Here is a 26493-nt window from a genome sequence, read left to right as displayed (position 1 = left end):
ATGCAGTGCGAGTCTCCTTGGCAATCTGGGACCCGACTCCCAGGGATGAGGCTGGCCCTGGCACCATGGGATCAACTACACCTTCCTGATCAAAAGGGAGAAAAGAAAAGTAACAAAATAAGGTATCAGTGGCTAAGAGAGTTCATATAGGGTCGAGAGGCTATTCTGGCTTGCACAAGCCTCAGCTAGATATCGTTAACTGCTACGGTTTGCCAAACCCCAACCAACACCATTCCTGTTAACCCAGAACAACACCAAGGGCGCTATCTGAGGTCCCGCAGCAGTTGTATGCACTAAATTTACTTTTTAGTAACTTAAAACCTTCAGATGGTTCCCAGGCCAGATGTGCCAGAATCTCCAAGAACATCAACCAGTTCTATCCTGCTATCCCATATTGTCAACACCCCTTTTCAACATGAAAAAAGTTAGAATGGGCATAACCCAAATATCTCTAAAGATTGGGAGAAGGATCAAAGGAGAAGAAGGAGTAAAAACTGAGAAGTTAGGATTTAACAAATGTGTATGACTACTGAATCATTATGTTGATATTTCTTTTTAGTCTCCAGTGTCTTGGAGCAGCTAAAAGGAAAAACCTGAAATTATGGAACCCATATGTAACCCAAACCAAACTTTAAAATCTGTTCTATAACTACTTCTTATAATGTATTTTGAAATTTATTGTTTTGTACGTATGTATTTCACAATTAAACAAAAAATATATATATATATAGTAATACAGTGGAAAACACAACAACAAATAAATGTTTGGCCTGGATTCTCATTGACTGGAATAAAAAAAAAATTACATGGCAACAATGTTGTGTCGTCAGTTTTATGGATGGCTTTTCACTATATTTAATTAGTATTTTTTTATTTGTATCTGTTTGTATTTGCAGAAATTCTAGTGGATCCATCTACTGTATAAACTGAATGAGATGAAGCCAGAATTGGGCTTATTTTCTTAATCACATTCCTCTACCACTCTTCTTTTAAAAAACAACTCATTTTGGGTGCACGGGTGGTTCAGTGGTAGAACACTCGCCTTTCATGTGGGAGACCCCGGTTTGATTCCCAGACCATGCACACCCCCCCCAAAAAAAAACCAATTCATTAAAGGGAGAATATAGAAATGTCATAACATGCATTTTTTTTTCACAAAAACGTTTATATTTAAAATGAAAAAAAATCAGTCACAGAGGCATTCAAGTAATAACATGCATTTTGATAAGTTTTGATTTAGTTTAGCCTTGTTCTTGTTGAAATCTCATTCAGCTTTTAAGGATTATTACTTTTTGATTTAAAATTCACCTTGCTTAGTCTAACAGAATAGTTTAAGTTATATCAGAAAGCAGAACAAGGCCCAGTTAAGCACACATGACCTTTTTATGGCTAGGTTATTACTGTCTGCTACAGCTGGGCCAATTCCAGCTCTGTCTGCCTCTTGTCTATTCTCATAACTATCTCAGTGTCTTTTACACCTTTTATTTCAACAAAACTAAAATCTTTTTAAGACTGTTGTTTTTGCAAATGATAAAAACACAGCTTAAACTGATTTCGAAGAAAGGCGTTTACAGACTCAGATAACCAAACTATGATAGTCTCAGTCAGTTGTAATCAGATATTCATGTGCCATCATAATGTATGTTTTTTGTTGTTGTTCCTTCCAGCTTTTTTGTGTATTTCACTCTTTTACCACATGGCTGGCATCTCCCAGGTTCACTCACACCAGCTTGACAAGAGACTGAGCCTCATTCCCTCTGGTTGCAAATTCAGTGGGGAAAGGTTCTGAGTGACTCATCTAGGGTCTGATGCCCTTCCTTGGACACTCAGCTGTGGCCATAAGAGGTGGAATACTATGTATCCTTAAAGCTACCTGGTAGCTTCAGATTGCCCTTTTAGATCAAGCCTAAGATCCTTCTGATTTAAGTATAATTGGGAAAGTATTTTTATCCAATTATAAGTTCATGAATGTGCTGTTACAGAACTTTTCAAATTGTAACCAATAGGAAATTAATAGAAGACCTGTTAAAATTTGAGGAGAAACAATAAGTATCATGACAGGGTGCTTCAAAGATTGGACTTTGGGAAATTTGGTGCAGTAAAGAATACCCTTGTTTATGATGGTTCTTTGAAAGCCAAAGTGGAGTCATATTTATGCTCATAACTTTGTCAGAAAATTGTCATCAAAACGAATTAACCACTTAATTTATTCTTTGTTCTAGGAGTGGGTAGTTATAATTTAATTTTGTTAAATATGAAATTGTTTTAAAAATATTTATTTTTCAAGGTAAAGCTCTAGTCAACCTATGTATGTTAACAATTCCCAAAATTTGTATCAACTTTTCACCTTTACCATAAAATATATGTATTTAAATCCACAAGTGAAGTCTTCTGTGCCCCAGCCTAGGAGGTCCTCCCTCTTCATTCCTTCTCAGCACCCTATTTTCTCTTCCTTAATGACACTTGGTAGAATTTGTAATTGAAGTATTTATTTGGGTGTGTATTTACTTAATGTTTTTCTCTCCACTGGACAGTAAGCTCAATGAGTGCTTACTTTGTTCATCACATTGGTACCTAGCAACCTAAAATATTAAATGAATTGATAGTACATGTTATTGAAATCTTACTATACTTGTGCTAGGCACAGTTCTCAATGCTTTGCATTTATTAACTCATTTTATTTTTAGAATAACTTAAGAGGTAGGTATATCCCAGTTTTTCAGATGAGGAAATTGCTGCCTTAATGATTAACTCTTTCCTCTCCCATGCCCCATTTTTCACCTCAAATCTTGCTGGCTAGCAAGCCCTACTGATGGTCTCTGGGACATGTTCCTTCCCCTTCTCTCTTCTTTGCCACTAACCCAGTTCTCTCCTAAATTATTGCCATACGGTAATAAGGTAATAAGGACATTCACATGTCCTTACCCTTAATACTGGCCAAAATTAGTAAATAAGTGCTCTTTTGATTATGAGTTCTAAATCCAACCTCTCAAGAACTGGGCAAGCTCAAATGCTACCTGAAATAGGAAACCTTTCATTATCCTATCATATAGTACTCTCCCTAGTAGCAGTTTACCTGTATCTTTCTCAAGACCCTTAGTCCATCTCTTTATTATCAGTATTTTCACCTTCTTTCCTCCCTACTAAAGTCTAAGACTTTCTGAGGAAAAATCTGTTTCTGTATCCGACATATCTTTCTTTTTCCACCCAGCATGGTACACCTGAGTCATAAGATAGGCACAGATTATATATATTTGACTCCCTGGCAAAATACCAAAAAGTATGAGTTGAGTTAGAGTGATCAGGAATACTGCAAATTCTCTGACAGGTTCCAATACCACCTTCAGAATTTACAGATTTTAAAAATCCCTTGAGGTTTCCTTCATTCACAATGAAGTTGCTTTTATTTCATCAAATCCTATCTGAATTTTTCTTAGGAGTTGGGACAGGGTTGACCTACTAGCCCAAGGCACAAACTGAGGGAAGGAAATGCCTTCTATTTTAGTAGCTAACAATTTTTATTGACATTCAGTATATAGCAGGCACACCACTAAGCACCATTTCAAGAGGTAGGTATGCAATTACAATACCTTTCTAAAGTAAATTCTCCCTAACAGTCCCAGGCTAATGATTTGTACCTATTGAAATTATATTTTAGTAAAGCATTTAGTATTCAAATTGTTTTTTAGGTTTTGCTTCCTCCCCCAAGACCTGGTCTTCATAAAAGATGTCCAGTGAGTTAGTCCAAGAAAAAAACATACTTTCTTAAAACTTATCCCACTGCAGACTACAAAAAATTAATAGCTACTGGCAAAAACAGTAAGCAATTTAATACAAATCAGAACAAGTAAACCTCATTTGGCTGCTCTTAGCACACTAATATTGTAAACCACAACCATATCCCTTTTTAAGATTTACATAAAATCTGAATAAAACAGGTCCATGTACTCTGAATGACTCTACTTTGGCAGAAATTTTTAACTGCAGAGGCGAAGTTTCAGTGGAACAATGTGGGTGGAAGCCAGAGTGCAGTGAGTTGAAAATAAAAGAAACCATGAAAACACTATTTTGGGAAACAGATTGTGTCCACTAATCCTGTTGTGGGCTACATAGGTTGATATGCTCCAACCTTGAGATGTTAGCCTAGGCTTCAATCTGTTACCAACCTAGGACTAAATCTCATCTGTAAGTGGGAACTTTACAGTAGCTTTATCTCAATTGAAGGTTAAATGTGATAATGCATGGTAAAGCTTAGCACAGTATCTGGCACACTTAAGCACTCAAATTATAGCATAATACACTATTGGGTTTTAGGGGTGGCCTTTTTTGGTTTCACAAAAAAAGTTTGAAATTTGTTTGGAATAAAAAGAAAATTAGGCCAAGTTCAGTTTTTATTAAACAAGAGTACTTCAGAGAATTTTAAAACTAGCCACAGTTTAATCTCTCTGTCATACACACACACATGCACAAATGTATCTAAAACATTACCTGAGCCAATGAGTGTTATGGGTATAACAGTGTCAATATCTTTTTGTACTTAATGACTAAAATTTAGGTATAAACAACTTTCAGACTGCCTATTGAAGATCTGGTAAATAAATGGAAATACCAACTTAATATACATCATAAGAAAACTGAACAGATACAGGAAATACCACCTGCTATATAATTCAGTTTCCAAAAGGGAAAATACTTTGAGCAAGTGAAGAAGTCAGGGTAAATACTAAAGCACTTAGCATGGGGCCACCATGACCGTTTCTATTTTGTATTTAAGGAAACAGCACAGCTACCCAAAGCCATACTTAACCACAGTAAGAGGTAAATCAGGACAAAATGCAGTCTTGAATCTTAGCTTTATATACAATAAATTCATTAGGCACTTTATAAATGTACTTTTGGTGGGAGATTGAAACTTTTAAAAAGAAAAACTACATGTTAGAACCAAGCAAAGGATGGAATTCAGTAAATCAGCCAAACCACTTTATTTTAAGCTAGTGGGAAGATAATATCAAATTATAAAACCCTTATTAAGGGTTCACAACATATGAAAAATTGGCTGAGAGGTCATTTAGTTCTACCTTCTGATCTGTACAATACATCCAGTTTTCCCTACAAATATGAAGGTAATCATGGCTTTTCAAAAATTAGGTTCAAATTAATTTTGTGGCTTATAACTCAAGTGTCCCTTACATGAAGGAATAAATTAATCTAAGGGCTTGGGGAAAACTAGAGGGTAGACAAGTCCATGCTTGCTTGTCTCTGCCATTTGTTAACTTCCTTCGCAACAGATAGCAATTCCACAAAATCATCCGATATTAAATGGCTGCTTTTGTATGTACAAGATAAAACTAATAAAATTTTACTTGGATTATTACTGCTAGTATATACTGTTTTGCATTTTGTAACACACATTTTGATTTTGTAATTTTAATAGACTACAGTACTATTTAATTAGGCTCTCCTGAGGAATTACTATTAGATTCTACCTATTACATACTGCCATCTCTTTAGAAACTTTAAAACAAGATGTAATAGTGCTATAGAAGATATAGTTCAATTTTGACTAAACTCCAACTTATGGCTAATAAGCACTATCCTAAGCCCTTTACAATTATCTAATCTTCATAACCCTATGGGCTACTATTTCTATTTTACAAATTATAGGAAAAAAATTTTAAACAGAACTGATTTAAATAACTTGTCCAACTTTGCAGCACAAGTAGTACAGTACTTAAGGATTTCAAATTTTAGCCCCACTCAGTGGTCTTAACCACTAAAATATATCCCTCTCAAATCAGATAGTTTTAGTTTATGCACTCTCAAGATTTAAATGTACACTAGGCCCCAGCAATAGCAGGATGTGTGGATATCCCCTCCTTACTCAACCTAGCCTCATCCCTGGCTCTTCCCACATGGTCTTAAATTAAAATGATCCTTCATCCCTGCCTCTATTTTCAGATCTTTCAACCCTTACCCCAGATTCTTAGCCTTGATTTCTCTACGCTGATTCCTGCCTTCAAAATGCCTTATTTTCCCTTTTAAAATGTATAAAGCCCTCATGATACCCATTTTCCTCTAACCTTTTTCTGTCACCATAACCTGAGGTCCAAGACAGGCCAATCTACTCATACAGCTCTTCAGTTTGCCAAAGATTACACTATCCTGAGATGTCTGTTGCTATACCTCGTTCACACACACACTGGTCCTTTCTAACTGCCTACAGTAGTCAATGCCATAGTGTGTAATTTAATACAATCCCCTGGCTTTCTGGTTGTGCTGGGACTTATACACATCCTCCCATTACTTAGCACAAAACCCCAAATATTCATTAGATTAAACCGTATTTCCATTTCTCCATTAACTTTCAGACTCAGGCTTATTAGACACATATATTTAACAATACAGTTTTACAGAGAATGCTAAGAGCACTTTTTTTCATATTTTACAGAAGAGCTTGAAATAATATGGACCTTCTATTAATATTCACACCATAGCACAGTCAAATTGAAGCTAAATAGATGCATTACGATGTGCTTAACAGTTTAAAGGCTTAATGGCAATAATCAGGAAAAGAATGTAATTTTATTTTACATCACTGACTGAAAATACATTCAAGAAATAGTAAATAAACATTTAATATGGTCTCATGCGCCCAGAAGGAGGTGGTGCCCGATTTGGAGGGGTGATTGCTATGTCCAAATAATCTCCTATTTGGAACTTCTGCGACTGCAGGGTCATGGAATCATCAGTCCCCTTCCTGCCAGACATGGTGCTGCCAATCTCCTTTACTCTGTAGGAAAGGAAACCAGACATTAAAGAATCAGAAATCACTATAATGTAGCATCTATCTAACAAAGTGAATAAGGGAATGGATTTGCTCCATCTCCTTCACACAGAAGAATTCAAATATCTAAGTGCTAATATCCAGACTAGATAGTAAGATAAAATAAATCTGTATTGTCCCACTAAACAGATTCATTAAGGATGTTTTATCCCTATCAGTTAAAACAAACCAAAAAAATGAGATGATAGGAGTTAAAATAAAAGTTACCTACCGATAGCCAGGTCTTTTAAGATCAGTAAAAACAATAGCAAAGTTGAAGTGTGTACCCTTCTTTCTGGCTTCTGGGTAAACTTCTTTTACTAAACTAGTCAGTTCTTTCAAGGTTGCATCCATCCTAAATATTAAAAAAAAAAAGGCATATTTGATTTAATCAGCAATAAAATCAATGACGCCGACATACAATGAGTTAATAACATGTACCTAAATTGTGACTTCCATTAGAAACAGCCAGGATTTCATCTTAAAGGAATTAAAAATACTATTTAGCCCCAAATACTTCTCTTACCAGCTTCTCTGTTTGAAATTCTGATTTAAAGGCTATGCTTAATGTTAAAGGGACTTCAGCATATATATTTTCTACTGGTGTGTAACACCTTATAGTCTAGTAACTAATCCAGATTAATTCAAATACTTAATATAATTGTACTTCATTTTATCCAAGACAAATACTTTCTCTCATTTTAACACTGTCTCAAACTGGAATATGTCTTAGAATTCATGTAAAGGAAGCATTTTCATAAACATGCAGTTTTTTTTCTTTTTTAGATGGAGACTTAGTTTCACAATAGATGGAACCTAAACGCCAGTGAAATATGAAAATGTTTCAAGACAAAAACACAAGTTCATTTCACCTTGACAGTTTCTTCCTCTGAAAATATTTATATTTTGATCTTTTTATATAGTAACATATATATACATACGCAACTCAAAACTTCTAATTTTTACCATTTTCAAATCTAAATCTCAGTGGTATTACACTGGTGCTACTATCACCAACATACATTATCCAAATTTTCATCACCTCAAGCAGAAACTGTGTAGCCATTAGGCAGTAACTCCCAGTTCCCCTCAAGCCCCCAGCCCCTGGTAAGCTGTACTCTAAGATCTGTCTCTATGAATTTGTTTATTCAAGGTATTTCATATAAGTGAGGTCATCCAATATTTGTCTTTTGGGTTTGTTTGTTTGTTTCAATTATTTGGGGGGTTATACCAAAAAATGGGATTGCCAGTCACATGGTAATACAATGGTCAGCTTTCTCAGTCACCAAACTGATTACCTGAGTGGCTGTGCCATTTTACAATCCCACCAACAATACATAGGCTTCAAATTCTCCACATCCTTGCCAATACTTGTGATTTTTTTTTTCATAAACCTCCTAATGGGTCTGAAGTGGAATCTCACTGTGATTCTGCTTTGCATTTCCTTGATGACAAATGATGATAAACATCTTTTCATGTATTTATCTTCTTTGGAGAATTGTCTATTCAGGTCCTTTGACCATTTTTAAATTGGGTTGTCTTTTTGTTGTTGAGTTACAGTAGTTTTTATATATTATGGATATTAAATCCTTTTCAGGTGTATAATTAATATTTCTCCCATTCTGTAGACTGCCTTTCTACTTGATATTAAAAAACACCAAATATATCAAATATTAAAATATCAAATACATAAATTTATATTTGTAAAATATGTCACTGATATATCTAGGATCAGCCCAGCTGTCACAGACATCTAAATATCATTAATCTGTCCACATCTCGTCCTCTCTCTGCCACACCACTGCTTCACACCATCATCATCTGTCTGAACAGCAACCTCCTACTTGGGTTTCCTGGCTCTTTACCTTGTCCCTTCTGTTCACTCTCCTCAAGGCAACCAGAATAATATATTTTTGTAACCATAAAAACTTAATATTACAGAAATAATCTACAGTACATTTCTTTTCACAGCAGCACTTCAATCACCTCTAAAATTTTAAACAAAATTAAGGCCAAATCAGAGCAATCTTTTAAAAATGCAAATCTTAACAGTTTCATCCCCTGGTTCCTCACTGACATTAGAAGAAAATCCTAACTCACTAGACTCTCAAGTTCAGCGGTGTCTGGCTCTAGTCTTTCTACCCCTACCCCACTCTACCCTCTGGCCACACTCAATTCTTTCTATTACCCAGTGTTCCATGCTCTCTCACCTCTCATCACCAAAAAACTTGTCCCTTGTCTTTCACCTGCTAACTCCTATCCATAGTTCATAGTTCAACCTAGATAACTCTTCATCCTGAAAGTGTCCCTTAGCCTCAGAATGTGGGTGACATATCCCTCCTATGCTCTCTTGTAGCTCTCAAACAGCATTTTACACTGCATGATCACTGCCTGTTTAACGTTCCATTTTCTCCACCATGAGGACAGGGACCATGTCTGTCTGTGTTACCACTCTCAGCACTGTATAGTGTCTGACACTTAATAGATATTCAATAAAGGTTTGCTGAATGAATGAATGGATGGATAAATGAATACTGTAAGCTGGGTGGGGACTGAAGATTGTGGAGGCACTTGAGTACTTAAGGATTCTAAAATGATTACCTTTACAGTACTGAAGAATTATTGAACAATTCTGAGTACAAAGTATAACAAAACAAGGGCTGATTAAATTGATATTCAAAAGGAGGAACAGATATAACATTTTCTCAGAAGGGAAAGTGGAGACAGAACTTGCGAAGAAGTCAAGGATTTCATTTCACCAAATAGAAAGGGTTTAAAAGAAGGCATGGAATTAAATGTACAGTCTCGAAATACTTCTCAGAAAATGTACTAACATCTGGGGACCTTTAAAGATTAGGCTCAACCCACAGTTGGTCCTAGGAGTCAAATACAAGCCATCATCCCTCAGTGCCATGTCACAAACACCCCACCTGAATTGCAATACCTGTAAATACAAGCCGAACATCAACCTACTAATCAAAAGTTTTTAATTTTGATGAACTCTATTTTTTCTTTTGTTGCTCATGTTTTTGGTGTCATATTTAAGAAATCACTGCCAAATTCAAGCTTATAGCTTCTCCCCTACGTTTTCTTCTAAGGATTTTATGGTTTTAACTCTTATGTTTAGGTCCTTAACCCACTGAAAGTTAATTTTTGTATATGGTTTGAGGTGGGAGTCTAATTTACTGTGTTTTTTTCATGTCCAAAAGTTGTTTAATTCCTTTTTAATTCTTCTAATTCCTCCTTCTGTTCATGCATAGTCTTCTTGATTTCCTTTAGGTCTCAATGTTTTCCATGTTTCAATGTCCATGTTTTCCGTTACCTGCGTTTCTTTAGAAGAGTTAAATTAATGTAATTTATTAGTTCCAATGTCTATGCTTCCTCTGTTGTTTTATTTTATTCCTTCGAATGGCCACCATTTCTTTGTATGCCCAGTTTTCTGGGTGAAGTAGAGGCATTTGAATATTTTGATGTGCTAACTCTGGGAATCAGATTCTCTTCCTAAGCTAGGATTGTACTGTGGACTGGCTCTGTATTGAGGCTCTTCTTCAGTGCTTAGTTCAGTCCATACTGAACCTATACAAAAGCCTGTGGTGAAGCACTAGGCTCTTACTCAGGTCTCTCTGAGCCCGCATCATGCACTGGCACAAGCAGCTTTCATGAATTTCCTAGTATGTGTGACAATTTCCCTTCCAAAAAAGGAGTGTCTCACTCCAATTTTAATTCCTGGGGCCCTGGGCATGCTCTTTGTCTCAATCACAGTTTTTTACCCCAGGTAGCTATTGTTACCTCAGTTTCTGTCCTCTTTGTGCTTCAGTCTGCTCTGCAGTTCCACTCCCCCTTTTAGCACCATTTTTCCACCCGAGGTAACTACCAGGTTAGGGGACCCGGACCCACATGCCAAGTCAGTCTTCATTAGAGCGAGTTGGGGCCAACATACCAGACACCCAACATTTTCTTTTAGATGCACCAACGCTTAACCCTGAATACACATGGGCTACCAAGTTGCAGCCATGGATCACATAAACAGCTGTGCAGACCCAAAAGACAGAGAGGGGCCCAGACATGCAAACTTGTCCCAAATCAGCATTTTTTAGGTTGCTCTTTAGCCCCAAAAGTCTTCTCAAGTTTTGGGAAGGTTGACTCTGACAGCCTACTTTTCACTTTGTCTAAGGGAGGGATTATTCATCAGGTGAGTCTCATTTCATCATCTTGCTGCCATCAGTTCCCTGCAAATATCTGAACCTAGAACTTAACACAAATCTTTGAGTTAATATACCACAATCCAGAAAAAAATATTTTATAATATATATAAGCATCCGGGTCCTCTGGCACGGCAGGCAAGCATTCTTGCCTGCTGAGCCACCATGGCCCGCCCATGTTAAATAAAAAAATAAAATATATATGAGCAACTTGGAAATAATATTAAGTGTAAATTTTTATACTGTGTTCTTAAATGAGAACTGGGAAAATGACGTGGATGGTTTGCAACTTAAAACAGCACTGTCTGTAAATGTAACAAAAGAAGATTATCAGTGGCTAAGAGAGTTCAAATAGAGTCGAGAGGCTATTCTGAAGGCTACCCTTGTACAAGCTTCCCCTACATAGAGCTTAATTGCTACGATTTGCAAATCCCCAATCAATATCATTCCTGTTAACCCTAAAATATACCAAGGGCTCTATCTGAGATTTTACAAAAGTTGCATGCACTAAGTTGACTGTTCAGTAACTTAAAACCTTCAGATGGTTCCCAGGCCAGGTAAGTCCTGAAACCCAGAGGTGCCAGAAGAACATCAACCATCCCCCTATCCCACACTGTCCACACTCCTTCTCAACCTGAGGAAAGTTAGAACGTGCATAACCCAAGTATCCCTAAAGATTAGAAGGATCAAAGCAGAAGGAGGAGTGAAAACAGAGAAGTTAGGATTTAACAAATGAGTATGACTACTGAATCATCATTATATTGGTATTTCCTTTTAGTCTTCAATGTCTTGCAGCAGCTAAAGTAAAAACCTGAAATTGTGGAACTATAACCCATACCAAACTTTAATATCTGTTCTATAACTACTTCTTATAATATACTTGGAAATTCATTGTTTTTACATGTATGTTATATTTCACAATTAAAAACAAACAAACAGCATTGTCTGTAGAGTGCTATAAAATGACACAAGGACACTTCAGCACCAGTGAGGAACAGTAATTCCAAATTATAACACCAAGTAACCTAATATCAAAAAGGTCTTTTAACTTAACTCCACGCCTGTTTATAAACTCTCATCGTATCATTCTTAAGTAAACCCACAGCATCAACTACACAACTGTAAAAATATCCAGGATGAAATCATCTTCCATTCTCTACTGCAACCAAATCTTTCTCAATATCTCCATTAAAGAACTAAACAGTCTTCCCCCGAGTTCCATCAAAAATATAATCAGCCACTCAGGTATCCAGACTGTGCTGCTTGAAAATATTACATACCCCCAGAAAACCCATGTTTTAATCCTGATTCAATACTATAAATTGGAAACTTTCATTAAATTATCTCCATGGAGATGTGACACATCCAATTGTGGATGTGATCTTTTGATTAGATGGGGATGTGACTCTACCCATTCCAGATGGGTCTTGATTAGTTTACTGGGATTCTTTAAAAGAGGAAACGTTTTGGAGAGAGTCAGAAATGACAGAAGCCTCAGAGCCCACACAAACTCCACAGCAGAGCTGACACAGATGCGGACACATGGAGAACAAAACACGGATGTCTGGAGATGCCTGGAGCCCAGCAGACATCACCAAGAGATGGTAAGCAAGCCAGAACATGATGAGAGGCAAAGGAAGCCAAGAGATGAAGGACAGCCCCAGAGAAGCAAAGTGAGAAATCCCCACAGGAACAGAGGCTGCAAGTAACGAAATTCAGGACCAAGAGACCAGAAGATGCCAGCCATGTGACTTCCCAGTTGACAGAGGTGTTCTAAACCCATCAGCCTTGGGTGAAGGTAACCTCTTGTTGTTGTCTTAATTTGGACATTTTCACTTCCTTAGAACTGTAAACTTGTAACTTATTAAATTCCCTTTAAAAAAACCATTCTAGTTCTGGTATACTGCATTCCAGCAGCTTTCAAACTAAGACACAGGCCATCATTTCCTCTTTCCATGTATCTCTCCCCATCCTCACCTTCACTGCTTTATTTCAATCTCTCCTTTAACCATTAACTGCCATTGTTTTTTTAAGATGATATTTTGTATAAATGACGCCTGCTCATTATTTAGAAGAAAAAAAAGCCATATGCAAGAATTCAATAAATTATACCCCAAATCTCCATATAGAAACAATTTAACACATCACTTTAAACATATTTTTATGTATTAACCAAACATACATGTCGAGACTACAGACACTAAACACATACAATTCATGGTTTAAAGGCTGTACATATTTTCTTAAATTTAATTTTACTTGAATTTTAACATTAAAAAAATCAAAGCAAAACTGAAAGTAGTATAAAATTTCAGATAAAGATTCACATTATCACCCTACTCTCACCTTCTAATTTTGTAGCTTGTTTTTACTTTGTCAGAGTTAATATTATATTCTCCAACAATAATTACCCTGGTTATTTTAAATTTGTCCCACTGATCTCCAATGTTGACATGAAGTCTGAAGCCAGACTGATTTTTTTTTCTTATCTTACAGGTAACTTTATTTTTGGCTGATATTCTGATGTTAATTATTCTAACTCAATTACTCCCTAGTACACAACGTATAATTATGTTCAGATTTCTTTCTCCCTTCAAAAAAACCTTTCCATATTGTCATCCCACTCATAAATAGCTTGAGGAACTTTTCTCAGTTCTAACAGTTGTTGAGTCTTGCACAGCTTCCAACCTTCTGAGACCTGTCCCTTCAGACCAGCTGAGGACCAACTATCACTTCCTAACCACCAGTCCATAGCTGAGGACATGGGAAGAGAACGCAAGGAGAGCTCCAATAGGGTTAAATCTTTGCTGGGTGACTGCGATGATCAGCCTGACATGTCAACTTGGCTAAGCCAAATCCCCAAAATATTCAAACACTAAACAAATACTAAGTGCTTCTGTGAGCGATACTGTAGATGTGATTAAAGTCCATAATCAGTTAACTTAAAGTGAGGGAGAGTAGACTAAATAATCTGGGTGGGCCTGTTTCAATCAGGTGAAAGGGCTTAGGAACAGAGTTGAAGCTTCCCTAATGAAATTCTGCCTGCGGACCAGAATAAAGTTCCAGACTGGTTGCCCTACAGAGTTAGGGCTTACCCTAGCCAGTCCCGAAAACCACGTATGCAAATGCCTTACAACAAATTTCTTGATATATATGTCCCACAGGTTTTGGTTCTCTGGTTGAACCCTGATACAGATCTTGGTACCAGAAGTGGTTCTCTAGGAACAGAAGCATAAGGATCAATTGGTGCTGGGTTTTCTGGAATTAATTCTCTAAATTGATTAAAGATTCTAATGACTATTTCCAAACACTTACAAAAGATAAGCTTCTGGATGACCATGCACTACCTTGAGACATTTAGTCAAACCAAGGAGTATAATGGGGATTGCTCCTACTTACACTGGAGAGTGGGGGAAGAGTTGGATGGGTTCAAGGCTTCAAATTTTCAGCTTCAGCTTTTGTGAGCTGAATACTATGTGGAGCTGAAGTATAAGAAAAAACTGAATTCCTAATCTCACACCAATTGGGAAGGAATGGGACCCTGAAAACTGATGGGGACAGTTGGGCAGATCCCAATAAAGTCATGGACATCAAACCCCTAAATTCTGATTTTCCTATGCCATAAACAGCAGCCCTTTCATCTCTCTCAGAGGTTAGCTCTGCTTTCCTAAGGAACATGTAACAGCCTCCCCTAAGGTCTTGTTTACAAGACACTGCTGATTCACCCCTCACAAATCTTGATCTACCCCCACTACCCCTCTTTGCTTCTAGACCTATAACCAGACTCGAGTCCCAGAGGCCTTAAAACATGACGTATAAGGTGTAACTCAGGAAGAAACATGCTATATATTCAAAGAACTGCATGATTTTTCCAATTCACACAGACAAAAAGCTGGGGAATGTTTGTGGAAATGGGACCTGATGGAAGGAATATAAAATTGAAACAGCTAATTTACTGAAATGATTCCACTAAGCAAATTCTGGATTCAATGTGAAGCCTTGAAGGGCTAGAAAGAGCTGTTCTGATTTGAACTGTGCCCCTGAAAAAGATATGAAGTCCTAAACCCAAGGACCTAGAAATGTGACCTTGACTGTAAACAGGGTCTTTGCAGATGTAATTAGTCAATACAAGTTATACTAGATTAGAATGCACCCTAATCCAATATAATTGATATCATTATAAGAGGGAAATCTGAACACAGACAGAACGCCTTGTGAAGGTGGAGACACATAGGGAAAAGATGGCCATGTGACATTGGAGGCAAAGATTGGAGTTATGCTGCCACAAGCCAAAGAACGCCAAGGATGGTCAGTAACCACAAGAAAGTAAGAGGCAAGAAAGCCAGGAAGCAGCTCTCCTAGAGCCTTCAAGGAACACATGGCCCTGCTTACAGCTTGATTTCAGACTTCTAACCTCCACAGCTATAAGACAAAAAATTTGTTATTTTAAGCCTGTCAGTTTGTGGTAATGTGTTATGGCAGCCAGCCCTAAAAAACTAAAACAAGCGTGGAAAAATCTGGTTGATTGGCTGGCTGAAACATTGACCAAAGGTGGCCTAAACTACTGCTTCCTCTAAGGAAGACATACAAAGGTTCAGGGAGACTAGGATATTTAGAGTGGATTCTCACATAAGACCTGCTCACCCACCCCAGGAGAATCCAGACAATACATCTTTCACCATGACAGTGAGAAATAAAACTTGTGATGGGATGCTTTAAGAGTTCTAAGGTAGCTTTTTTCTGTACATCAGAAATTACAGAACTGCTGCCACTGAACTGGGATCCTTAAATGCAATGAGGACAACTGAATCCAACTGGTGGCACATCATCACCAAAGAAAAGGTGGGTGTGGTTACCATAATGGACAGTGAGGCCAAAGCAATAATCAGAACAGTCTGATTCACAGACATCTATGGCACTGGCTAGTTGATCATGGGATCCCCAGAAAAGAAACAGATGGGAAATTTCCTAAATTCTTACTTGATCTGTATAAGCGGAAGGGTAAACAGTAAATGTCTAACATGTATCCACAAAACAGAGTCAAGGCCCCTCAATCAATTCTCAGACTTGAGACTCAGACCCAGAATCCTTCAACGAAGAGGAGGGACGGCTCTCTTTGGGAAAGCAACCTACCACATCACCAAAAATGGATACTATTATTCTTCCTCCCAGTCTTCCCCAAAGGAACCTATGACCTTTTACTAGGATGACTGTGCACTGAACAAAGAGACACTGGCTCTAAAATGACACTAAGTCCTGGAAACCCAACTGTACTCCACAAGGTAGAGTAGGGGCATATGGTGATCAATGGAATTTTAGCTCAGATTCATCTCACACTGGATCCAGTACATCCCTGAACCCATCCAGTGGTTACTGTTCCAGAAAGCAAAGTTAAAACATACTCAGCAACTGGCAAAATCCCTACACTGGATCACTGACCTGTGGAATGAAGGTTATTATGGTAGGGAAGGCCAAGGGGAAGTTTCTACCTACAAAAATAGTAAACAAAATCATTATCACATGCCTGGACAGACTGCAGAGAAGGTGAACTTCACCATGTTCCCATTCGACTTACCTTATTGGCCTGAACAGAAAATAGATGGAAATAAATTTCTGTGGATTATCATAAACTTAATCAGACTGTGACTACAATTGCAGTTTCTGTTCCAGGTGTGGTTTCTCTGCTCAATCGAATTAACATCCCCTGGTACCTGGTATGCAACTATAAATCACTCTGGCAAGTGATTTTTTTCTCTATTTCTGTTAGTAAAGTCTACCAGAAGCAGTTTGTGCCCTGTCTCCACAACCTTAGGTTGTGCTCTTCTAGAGGTCTTAGTTTCAAAAGTAGGAATGCTTCCACCAGAGACTCAACAATGATTTAACTGACTGGAAGGTGAGACTGCCATCTGAACACTCTAGGCCCCTCATGCATTTGAACGAACAGACAATAAATGTGGTTACTGTAATGGCTGGGGTGAGTAATCCTGATTGCCAAGGGAAAATCACATTGCTACCACACAAATGAGGTAAGGAAGTGCATGTCTGGAATACAGGAGAGATCTCTGAAGACATTTCTTACAACTCCCATGTCCAATGGTTAAAGTCAACGGAAAACTATAACCCAGATCAAACTGGACTGCTAATGAAACACACCTTCAGCGATCACCCTACCAGGCAAAAAGCCACAACCAGCTGAAGTGCTGAGGGAATACAGAATGGGTAGTGGAAGAAGGTAGTTAATAGTAACTACAACCATGTTATAATGACTATAATAATTATGAATAGTTTTTATTTTGTTATGACCGTATCAACCAAAAAGTCTTATTTTCTTCCCTCTCATCCCTTATCATCTAACATAAAATGCATTAATTATAGTTAACTTTATCTCATATATTTAAGTTACAAGATATCAAAGGAGAAGAGTTAACATCACCCAAGGACTTTGCACCCTCTCTGAGGAAATGAGAAGTGTGCTTTTTATACACAGGATTGTTCTATCATGTTAGACAAAAGTTTGACTTTTGTCTTTAGTTGGAGATTAAGTATGGTTTAAGGAAATACCGGGTGCCAAATTGACAAGGGGTGGAGAATGCATTTTATGTACCCAGTCAGCTAAACTATAATCCCCAGTTATTCAAACACTAATCTAGGTGTTGCCGTGAGTTATTCTGTAGATATGATTAAATCCATAATCAGTTAACTTATGCTATCCATTCAACTGAATTGTTCTACATAATCTGGGTAGACCTGATTCAATTAGTTGAAAGCCTTCAGAGCAGAGCCAGAGCCAGCAGCTTCAGCTTGTGCCCCTGACTGCCATTCTTGACAACCTACTCTATGAATTTTGGACCTGCCAAACCAGCCCCTACTGCTGGTTTTGTTTCTATGCTTGAAACCTGATTGATACAGTGACTTAGAGAACTCTCTTCCAATAACTTGTTTAATGACCTCCCAGATGCAGGATGCATTCTATTTCTGTGGCATCTGGCTTGCTCCCCCAAACTCCACCCAGTCTCAGGTAATTTGGTAAACTCAATCTGTCTCTGCTGAACTCTTTTGGCCTTCCCTAACTTTTCTAAAGGCTGCCTACTTTAGTTTGTCAGTTTGTTTCTCCAAATTGGAGAATGTTTATGAGAATTCTCAAGAAATGTTAACTAATCTCCTCTCTTCTCTTCTAGGAATGGGTCAAGGTTCTGGGTTGTCCCCATACTAACCATCCATTCTTCAAAATCTTTGTTTTCATCATTTTGATGCATACTTTTTCCAAGTTTTGCAGTGTATGAATTTGGGATAGGATTTTTTGTTATAATTTTTTCATGATTGGGAGTAGGTTTGTGGTTAAAACCTCACCTGCCATCTTAACCCTAAAATCTTGCATGATATTTCACATATTCATCTGCTTCCTCCACTAAACTGTGCTCAGTATAAGCAGGGGCAGTACCTTCTTTACTTTATTCCTCCAGGGTCTAAGAATAGCACCTGGCAAACAGTAGGAACTCTAGTTGGGAAACAATATATAATTTAACCTCTGAACAAGTTTTCATCAATCCATGACTGAACCATTCTTCCTTATAGGTTAAATCAACCTTTCTGGAACTTTTACCCTTTGTGAAATTGATCTAGTACCCTTTGTGTACTAGAATTATACCACTACATAAACACAACAAGCACTCCAAGAAGACAAATAAGGTTACAATCTTCAAAGGACTCAGTTCTTGTAAACTGGATTTACAGTTTTCATTTATATACCTTTCACTGTCACAAATAAGTAACTATAGCATCAAACCAAGGAGGTACATGCACCACTAAAGACAAACTTACATTATGTGATGGACATAGACGTAGGAACAGGAAAATTACACAAGAGATAAAGATTCACTAGACACACATACCTAAAGTTTTCCACTAGGCTCTGAATCAGAAGTCTCTTGTTTTCTGTTGGTGATTTTTTTTTTTTTGATGATATGGCACTCAAAGCTTAATATTACACAGAAATGCACTTGGTGGATGACAAATTCAAAAAGCATCACTCCCCCTTACCGTGTTATTCTAGTATCATCTACAAGACCCACCACATTGTAAATATTTACACATCATTTTTGAACCAGGGAGGCATATATTGACAGCAATCTTGGATCTGTCCAAAATTAGAATCAGAAAAAATTCGTAACCACCAGCTTCATAATTAATTACAGAAAATGGGCAAAATCCCCTTCTTCCTAACAGCTAAAACGTCTAACTTTCCGAGAGCTGTCTTCGAAGGCCCCAAGTGGCGGGGAGAGGTTGAAATCAAGGAGACTAGCTCAGCACTAGGAAAGGAAATTAGTTAAATGCTGCAGGGGCCCGACAAGGGTCCTTAAGCCGCATTACCACCCCCGTCGCGCGGCGCCCTCACCAAGTGTAGATCTGAAGCTCGCTGGAGGGCACGTTTCCGCGGGAGAACTCATCCATACGGTGGTGGCGGCCGTTATTGGTGGTGAAGACCCGGAGCAGCAGCGGGCATGTCTGGCAAAAAGAGGAGGAAAAAGAGGACATAAGTTAGAGAAGGCGGATGCGAGCCCGAGATAACCTTCCAAACCTCTCCAAAAACGCAAGCCCCGGGGCTGAGCGCACACAGGCCGCCGCCCTCCGCCCCGCGGGCTCCCAGTCCCTACTCCCTCTCCGGGATCCCTCCTCCAGACCCAGGGGCGCTGGGCCTTCACCTTCTCCCGGTCGATCGGCTTCTCGGGTTCCTTCTTAATTTCCTCCTGGGTAACGCGCGACTCCACCGCCATCTTCCTCCTACGGCCCGCAAGACGCTCGCTCTGACCTCCGACCCCCGCGGCCAGCATGAGCACGGAGTCTCTCGCGAGGAGAAGCGCGCAGATTTTATAGCGAGCCGGGGGCGGGGGTGGACGTCCCTGCGCAAGCGCACGTCCTTCTGGGAAACGTGGGGCGGGGCCAGGGCGTGCCTGCGTGTGGCCTCTCATGGGCAGAGGTTCGCTAGCGACTGGTTCTTGGTTCTGAGGCGGTTAAGTTTAAGCGGCGGTTCACACGTAATCAAGAAAAGCTTAAGGAACACAGAATGCTTAAGAATGTTAAGACAGGTTAGTGTATACTCGCTGCAGTGGATAAGCAAAAACATTCCTTTATCTTCCTTCTTATGAAAGAAAGAGATGGGAACGAAACACGTATATGGACCCTGAGATCTGACACAAGAGGCGCCGCAAAGCAGAGGCAAGGAAGGAACGTCCTTTCAGTAAATGGTGGTGACCAGTTAGTGGTCCATATTGGGGGTGAAAAATGAACTGACTCTTCCAATACCGTACACACACACAAAAATTTATGATGGATAAAAAAACCTTAATCTTTGAAAGGTGAAACTGAGACTTTTTGGAGATAACGTACTAAAATTTCTTCATGACCTTTGTATAGGGATATGTGATTTTAAAAGCACTAGTCCTAAAAAATAGATTAATTTGATTAGAATAAAATTTAAAAGGAATTTAACCTCCAAAATACACCAAAAAAAAAAAAACCAGAAAAGCATAAACCATGGAATGAGAGGATATCAGTGACACATCATTGATAATAGCTAGTATCTAGCACATACAATTTCTAAAGAAAAAAGCTCAGCAGGAAAATGGGTAAAATAATTGAAAGATGCTTTAAAAATGAAGAAATCCAAATGTCCAATAAACAAAGCAGGTACTCAGATATATTGTATTCAGGGAATGCATTAAATGTCCAGTAATTGTTTTGTTTTAAACAAACTACACCCACAGAGTGACAAAAATGGAAAATCTGTCAATACCAACTGTTGATAATAATGTAGTCCAGACTGCTGGTAGGAATGTAAGCTGGTACACCCACTTTAGGTTCTGTATTCCTTATGGATCCTCTGTTTAGAAGTTCTGTCTATTGGAGAGAGTTGGTGTGTTGAAATCTCCCACTATCATTGTAAAGACCTCTATTACTCCCTTCACTTTTGTCAGTGTTTGTCTTATGTACTTTGGAGCAACTTGATTAGGTGCATAAATATTTATGATTGTTATTCCTTCTTGGAGAATTACCCATTTTATTAATATATAGTGTCCTTTGTCTCTCATAACATTTTGCATTTAAAATCTATTTTGTTTGATACTAGTATAGTGTAATGGTTAAGTTCTGGTGTCAACGTGGACGAATGATTAAGTCCGGTTGTCGGGTGGGGCAAGCCTGACCATTGCTGCAAGGATATTTTGTTGCTGGTTGATAAACAGGAAGGTTGGTGTATTAAGTCATCAGTCAGTTGATTGCATCTGTGGCTGATTACATCTGCAATCAACTAAGGTGTGTCTCCCCCGAAGAGATAATCCAATCGCTTGAAGACTGAAGAAGAAGAGAGACTTTTTCACTGCTTCTTCAACCAGCGAGCCTTTCCTGTGGATTTTGTCCAGACTCTTCATCAAAGATGCCAGCTTGAAGGGATACAGACTGTGCAACAGGACTGAATACAAACACTCAGAAATGGGCAGCACAATACTACCTAACTGTAATATAATTATGTTAAAACACTGAATGAAGCTACATGTGAGAATGATAGAGGGAGGAGGGCTGGGGGCATAAATGGAATCAGAAAGAAAGAAAGACGATAAAGATTGAGATGGTATAAGCTAGGAATGCCTGGAGTGTATAATAATAGTGACTAAATGTACAAATTTTTAAAATGTCTGCGCATGAGGAAGAACAAAGGAATATCATTACTGCAGGGTGCTGAAAATAGATGGTAATTAATATTTTAAAATTTCACCTTATGTGTGAGACTAAAGCAAAAAATATTTATTCGGTACCAAATTTATATTTTGACTAGTGCATTTCCTAATATAACATGTAGATAGCTTGATTGAACACCATAAGTACTTGGAATCTTGGGTAGGACATGAGATTTTGTTGGTTTGTCCAGAATGAAGCCCCAATGTCTCCCAGAGTGATTTGATCAGTGAGTGGAAAAGTATTTGTGAAGTCCCCTTTGGGGAATGGTGAGAAGGGGGAGAAATTCAACTTCCCGAAGTTGAATTCTTGATATTCTCACAAGCAGTGTGGACAACCAAAGCTGTAGGCTGAGCCCCCAGTCTTGGAGTTTGTTCATAGGAAACTTAACCCCACAAAGTCTACTTAAAATTTAGACCTAAGAGTCACCCCCAAGAGAGCCTCTTTTGTTGCTCAGATGTGGCCTCACTCTCCAGCCAACACAACAAGCAAACTCACCACCCTCCCACTGTCTATGTGGGACATAACTCCCAGGGGTGTGGACATTCCTGGCAACGTGGGATCCTGGAATGAGCTGAGACTTAGCATCAAGGGATTGAGAAAACCTTCTCGACCAAAAGGGGGAAGACAGAAATGAGACAAAAAATAAAGTGTCAATGGCTGAGAGATTCCAAACAGAGTCGAGAGGTTATCCTGGAGGTTATTCTTACGCATTAAGTAGATATCACCTTGTTGTTCAAGATGTAGTGGAGAGGCTGGAGAGAACTGCCTGAAAATGTAGAGTTGTGTTCCAGTAGCCATGTTTCTTGATGATGATGATTGTATAATGATATAGCTTTCACAATGAGACTGTGTGATTGTGAAAACCTTGTGTGTGATGCTCCTTTTATCTATCTTGTCAACAGATGAGTAGAACATATGGCATAAAAATAAATAATAGGGAGAACAAATGTTAAAATAAATTCAGTTTGAAATGCTAGTGATAAATGAAAGTGAGGGGTACGGGGTATGGTATGTATAATTTTTTTTCTTTTCTCTGTTATCATTTTATTTCTTTTTCTATTGTCTTTTTATTTTTTTCTGAATTGATACAAATGTTTTAAGAAATGATGAATATGCAACTATGTGATGATATTGAGAATTACTGATTATGTAGAACAGAATGATATGTTAATGTTTTTGCTTGTTTGTTCTTAATTTTTTTTAATAAATAAATAAATAAAGACGCCAGCTTCACAGCCTGCCCTACGGTTTTTGGGCTCTTCCATTCCCACCGTTGCATGAAACAACTTTATAGATCTCATATTTACGGATCTCTCCTGATGGTTCTGTTTCTCTAGAGAACCCTAATTAACACATATAGCTACACAAACTTTTATTTTTGTTTTTGTTGTTGTTGTTGTTATTGCTTACATGGAATATCTTTTCCTATCTGTTCACTTTCAATCTATTTCTATCTTTAGGTTTAAAATGAGTCTCTTGTAAACAGCATATAGATGGATCAGATTTTCATTCATTCTGCCAATTTGCATTTTTTTGCTATTTCAGTAATTTCAATGTTACTACTGTAAAAGCCAGCCTTAACTCAACCCTTTTATCCTTTGGCTTTTATTTGTCAGATCTAATATTTTCCCCTCTTTTTATCCTTTCAGTTGCCTTTACTCATAATCGTCATTTCTATAATATCCTCCCAAACTCTCTCTTCAACCTTTTTTATTCACCCATCAGAATTCCCTTTAGTATTTCTTGTAGGGTACGTTCCTTGTTAACACATTCTCTCAGTTTTGTTTATCTATGAATATTTTAAACTCTCCCTCACTTTTGAAGGACACCATTGCTGGATAAAAAATTCTTGGCTGGCAATTTTTTCCTTTCAGAATCTTAAATATATTGTACAACTGCCTTCTCACCTCCATGGTGCCTAACCAGTAGTTAGCACTTAGTCTTATTTGGATTCCCTTGTATATGGCAAATCACTTTTCTCTTTCTGCTTTCAGGAGTCTCTCCTTCTTTGGCATTTGACAGTCTGATTAGTGTGCATCTTGATGTGGGTCTGTTTGGATTATTCTATTGGGCTTCTTTGATTTGCATATTTATGTCTTTTATAAAAGTTGGGAATTTTCCACAGTTATCTCCTCAAATATTCTTCCTGGCCCTTTACTTTTCTCTTTTCCTTCCATTGTGTATATATAAATTCTCCATCCACAGATGGAGAAGCCAGGACTGAAACAATGAAACCTGGGAGAGAAGGACCAGCAGATAGCATCCTGTGCCTTGCTATCTGACAGAGAAGCCCAATCTCTCCAGTAACCAGTCTTCAGAGAAGGTTGGTGTGTGCAGTGAGTTACACAACTCAGAGTGGAGAAAAAAATATCTTTTAGAAAATCTTAAAATTTCAGTTTCTCAAACCAGTGGATGTGAAAATCAAATTTTGCAATGCAGAGAATGATCTCAGTTCTATGAATGACGAAGTATTTTTGAAGGCTCAGATTTAGAATATGATAACCTCACCCATGTTTATAGAGAAGGTTTCATTGGAGCCATCTGTAATGTACAATGTAGCAGAACTAAATTCTGCCAACCAAGATGGAGAATGTGTATCTACATTTGGTGTCAAGAGCCTGTTTGTAGCCTGTGGATGCATGCCAGTACTTATACAGCCTAAAACCCAAGAAGAAGTTTGCAGAAAAGGCAGGTATCCCTTCTCTTCTCCTTCTGGGATACGCACAACACGTATAGTCATGTGCTTCACATTCTCCTTCAGTTCCTTGAGACCCTGCTCTTATTTTTCCATTCTTTTCCCTATCTTTTCTTTTGTGTGTTGGATTTCAGATGTCCAGTCCTCTAGTTCACTGATCTTTTCTTATGCCTCTTCAAATCGACTGTTGTAGGTTCCATCTTTTTTTCATCTCTTCTCATGTGCCTTTCATTCCCATAAGTTCTGTGATTTGTTTTTTTAACTTTCTTTATGTTCACTCAATGTCTTCTTTATATCCACCCTCTACTTGTTGATTTGATATTTGGTGAGATTTTCCATGTCTGTTCAAACATCCTGAAGTAGTTGTTTCAACTCCTATATCTTTTGAAGTATTGATTTGTTCCTTTGACTGGACCATATCTTTGGTTTTCCTAATATGACCCATTATTTTTTGCTGGTGTTTAGAGATCTGATTTCCTTAATTAGTTTATTCTAGAGGTTGTTTTCACTCTTACCTAGGGTTTTCTTGCTGGAAAGATGTTCTTTGATATTCAATTAAACTTATTCTAGATCTCAAGCACAGGTTCTGTTTAACTTATCAGAATTTTTCAGTTCTTGTTTTTCTGTTTATTGCCCTGCATATGTGGAGCCCTTGTTTTTTTGAGGAAGGTTTCCTCAGATGTTACAGACCCCAGTGAGATTTTCCCAGACCAGAGGGGCCCAAGTCTCAGGAGGAGAGAGTAGCCAGCCTCAGTTTTCCCTGAGGGTGAGCCCCAGCAGGTTGTCACATTTTCTATGCAGCCTCTAGAGTCTGTTCTTTTCCTATCCTGCCTAGCATGTGGTGCTTGTCTGCCTGCAGCTTCCAACCAGCTTACAGTGATGTGGTGCCTTTAATTTCAGCAGATTTTCCCTGCCAGGGGCATGGTTGAGACAGAGATGAGGTGGTAGGATGGCTTTGATTGCTTCTAGTTTTCAAGTCCCTGGGGCCTGATTTCATTCAAGTAGGGATTCCACTTGAGCTGGGCCCTGCCCTCATTTTGGGGGGAAGTTACAGCCTTCAGGGAATTAACCCCTTTTACCTGACTAGCTACTTCTTCTCTCAGACAAGCTTTAATTCCACCCTTCCCTAGGGCAGTGCTGGAGCCTGAGACTGCTAGCAGTTCTGTCTAATGAGCTGTTTAAGAAGTGAAAAAGAAAAAAAGTCCTTTTAGAGCTGGACCTCCACTCTTGGGTTTGTTAATCAAGAGCTTGAGTTGGTACGACACTCTATGTATCTCCAGGCTTTATGTGCCTGTTTTATTGGGATCCACCCTTTTTACAATATTTTGTGCTGTCCAACTCAAAAAAGCCTATTTTTTTTCTGTCAACCCCACCCCCTCTCTGCTGGGGGCAAAAACTCCTAGTTTCTTTAGTGCTTATTCCAGCTTTACTGTACTGGGGGCTGTTTTCAGTAGTCAGAATTTGTTAATTAATTCTGCAATTGGAGGCTGGTTGAGCTAAGCCCTTGCTGCTAGGGAAGTCTGTTTCCTTTCCCCTCGGGGAGACAGCTTGCTGTGCCCCTGGGGCAGGGCGCTGGTCTCCAGGGTTTGGGAATGTACAGCTGGATCTCAGCTATTCTGCCTGGTTTGGTGTATGCTGTGTGTCCTGTCACTGATGTGTCCTCAGTGGTTGTTCTGTACTGTTTCTGGCTATTTACTTGCTGCTCTGGAGGATGAACTAAATTCCATACCTCACTATGCCTCCATCTTGCCCTGCCTCTTCTTATAGCTTCTTTACACAATTTTGGTATTACAGTGATGGTAGCTTCATAATATGAGTTAGGTAGTGTTCCTTCTTCCTCTGATTTTTGGAAAAGTTTAAGCAAGATTGGTATTTTGTTTTGTTTTATTTTTTTTTTTGGAATGTTTAATAAAATTCCCCTGTGAAGCCATCTGGGCCTTGACTTTTCTTTGTAGGAAATTTTTTTTTTAAGACTGATCGAATCTCTTTACTTATGATTGGTTTCTTGAAATCTTTTATGTCTTCTTGAGTCAGTGTAG

General features: G+C 38.4%; 2 protein-coding genes across 2 annotated transcripts in view; one reads left to right on the top strand and one right to left on the bottom strand.

Moving 5' to 3' along the window:
• Window positions 1-810, top strand: part of SKA3 (spindle and kinetochore associated complex subunit 3) — a 36194-nt gene extending 35384 nt beyond the window's left edge. The window contains exon 9 of the mRNA XM_077158824.1: window positions 560-810. The gene's annotated coding sequence lies outside the window, so the exon portion shown is untranslated. The remainder of the gene's footprint in view (window positions 1-559) is intronic.
• Window positions 811-6563: 5753 nt separating this feature from the next.
• SAP18 (Sin3A associated protein 18) lies at window positions 6564-19890 on the bottom strand. The gene is made up of 4 exons (XM_077158836.1): window positions 19728-19890; window positions 19421-19530; window positions 7056-7178; window positions 6564-6790 (listed from the first exon to the last, which is right to left on the bottom strand). Exons 1-4 carry the CDS (start codon window positions 19854-19856, stop codon window positions 6634-6636), a joined length of 519 nt encoding a protein of 172 aa, XP_077014951.1. The 5' UTR covers window positions 19857-19890; the 3' UTR covers window positions 6564-6633.
• Window positions 19891-26493: the final 6603 nt, after the last annotated feature.

Source organism: Tamandua tetradactyla, chromosome 4 (genome assembly GCF_023851605.1).
Source record: "Tamandua tetradactyla isolate mTamTet1 chromosome 4, mTamTet1.pri, whole genome shotgun sequence".
Lineage (NCBI taxonomy): Eukaryota > Metazoa > Chordata > Mammalia > Pilosa > Myrmecophagidae > Tamandua > Tamandua tetradactyla.
This window is presented reverse-complemented; position numbering and strand designations above follow the sequence as displayed.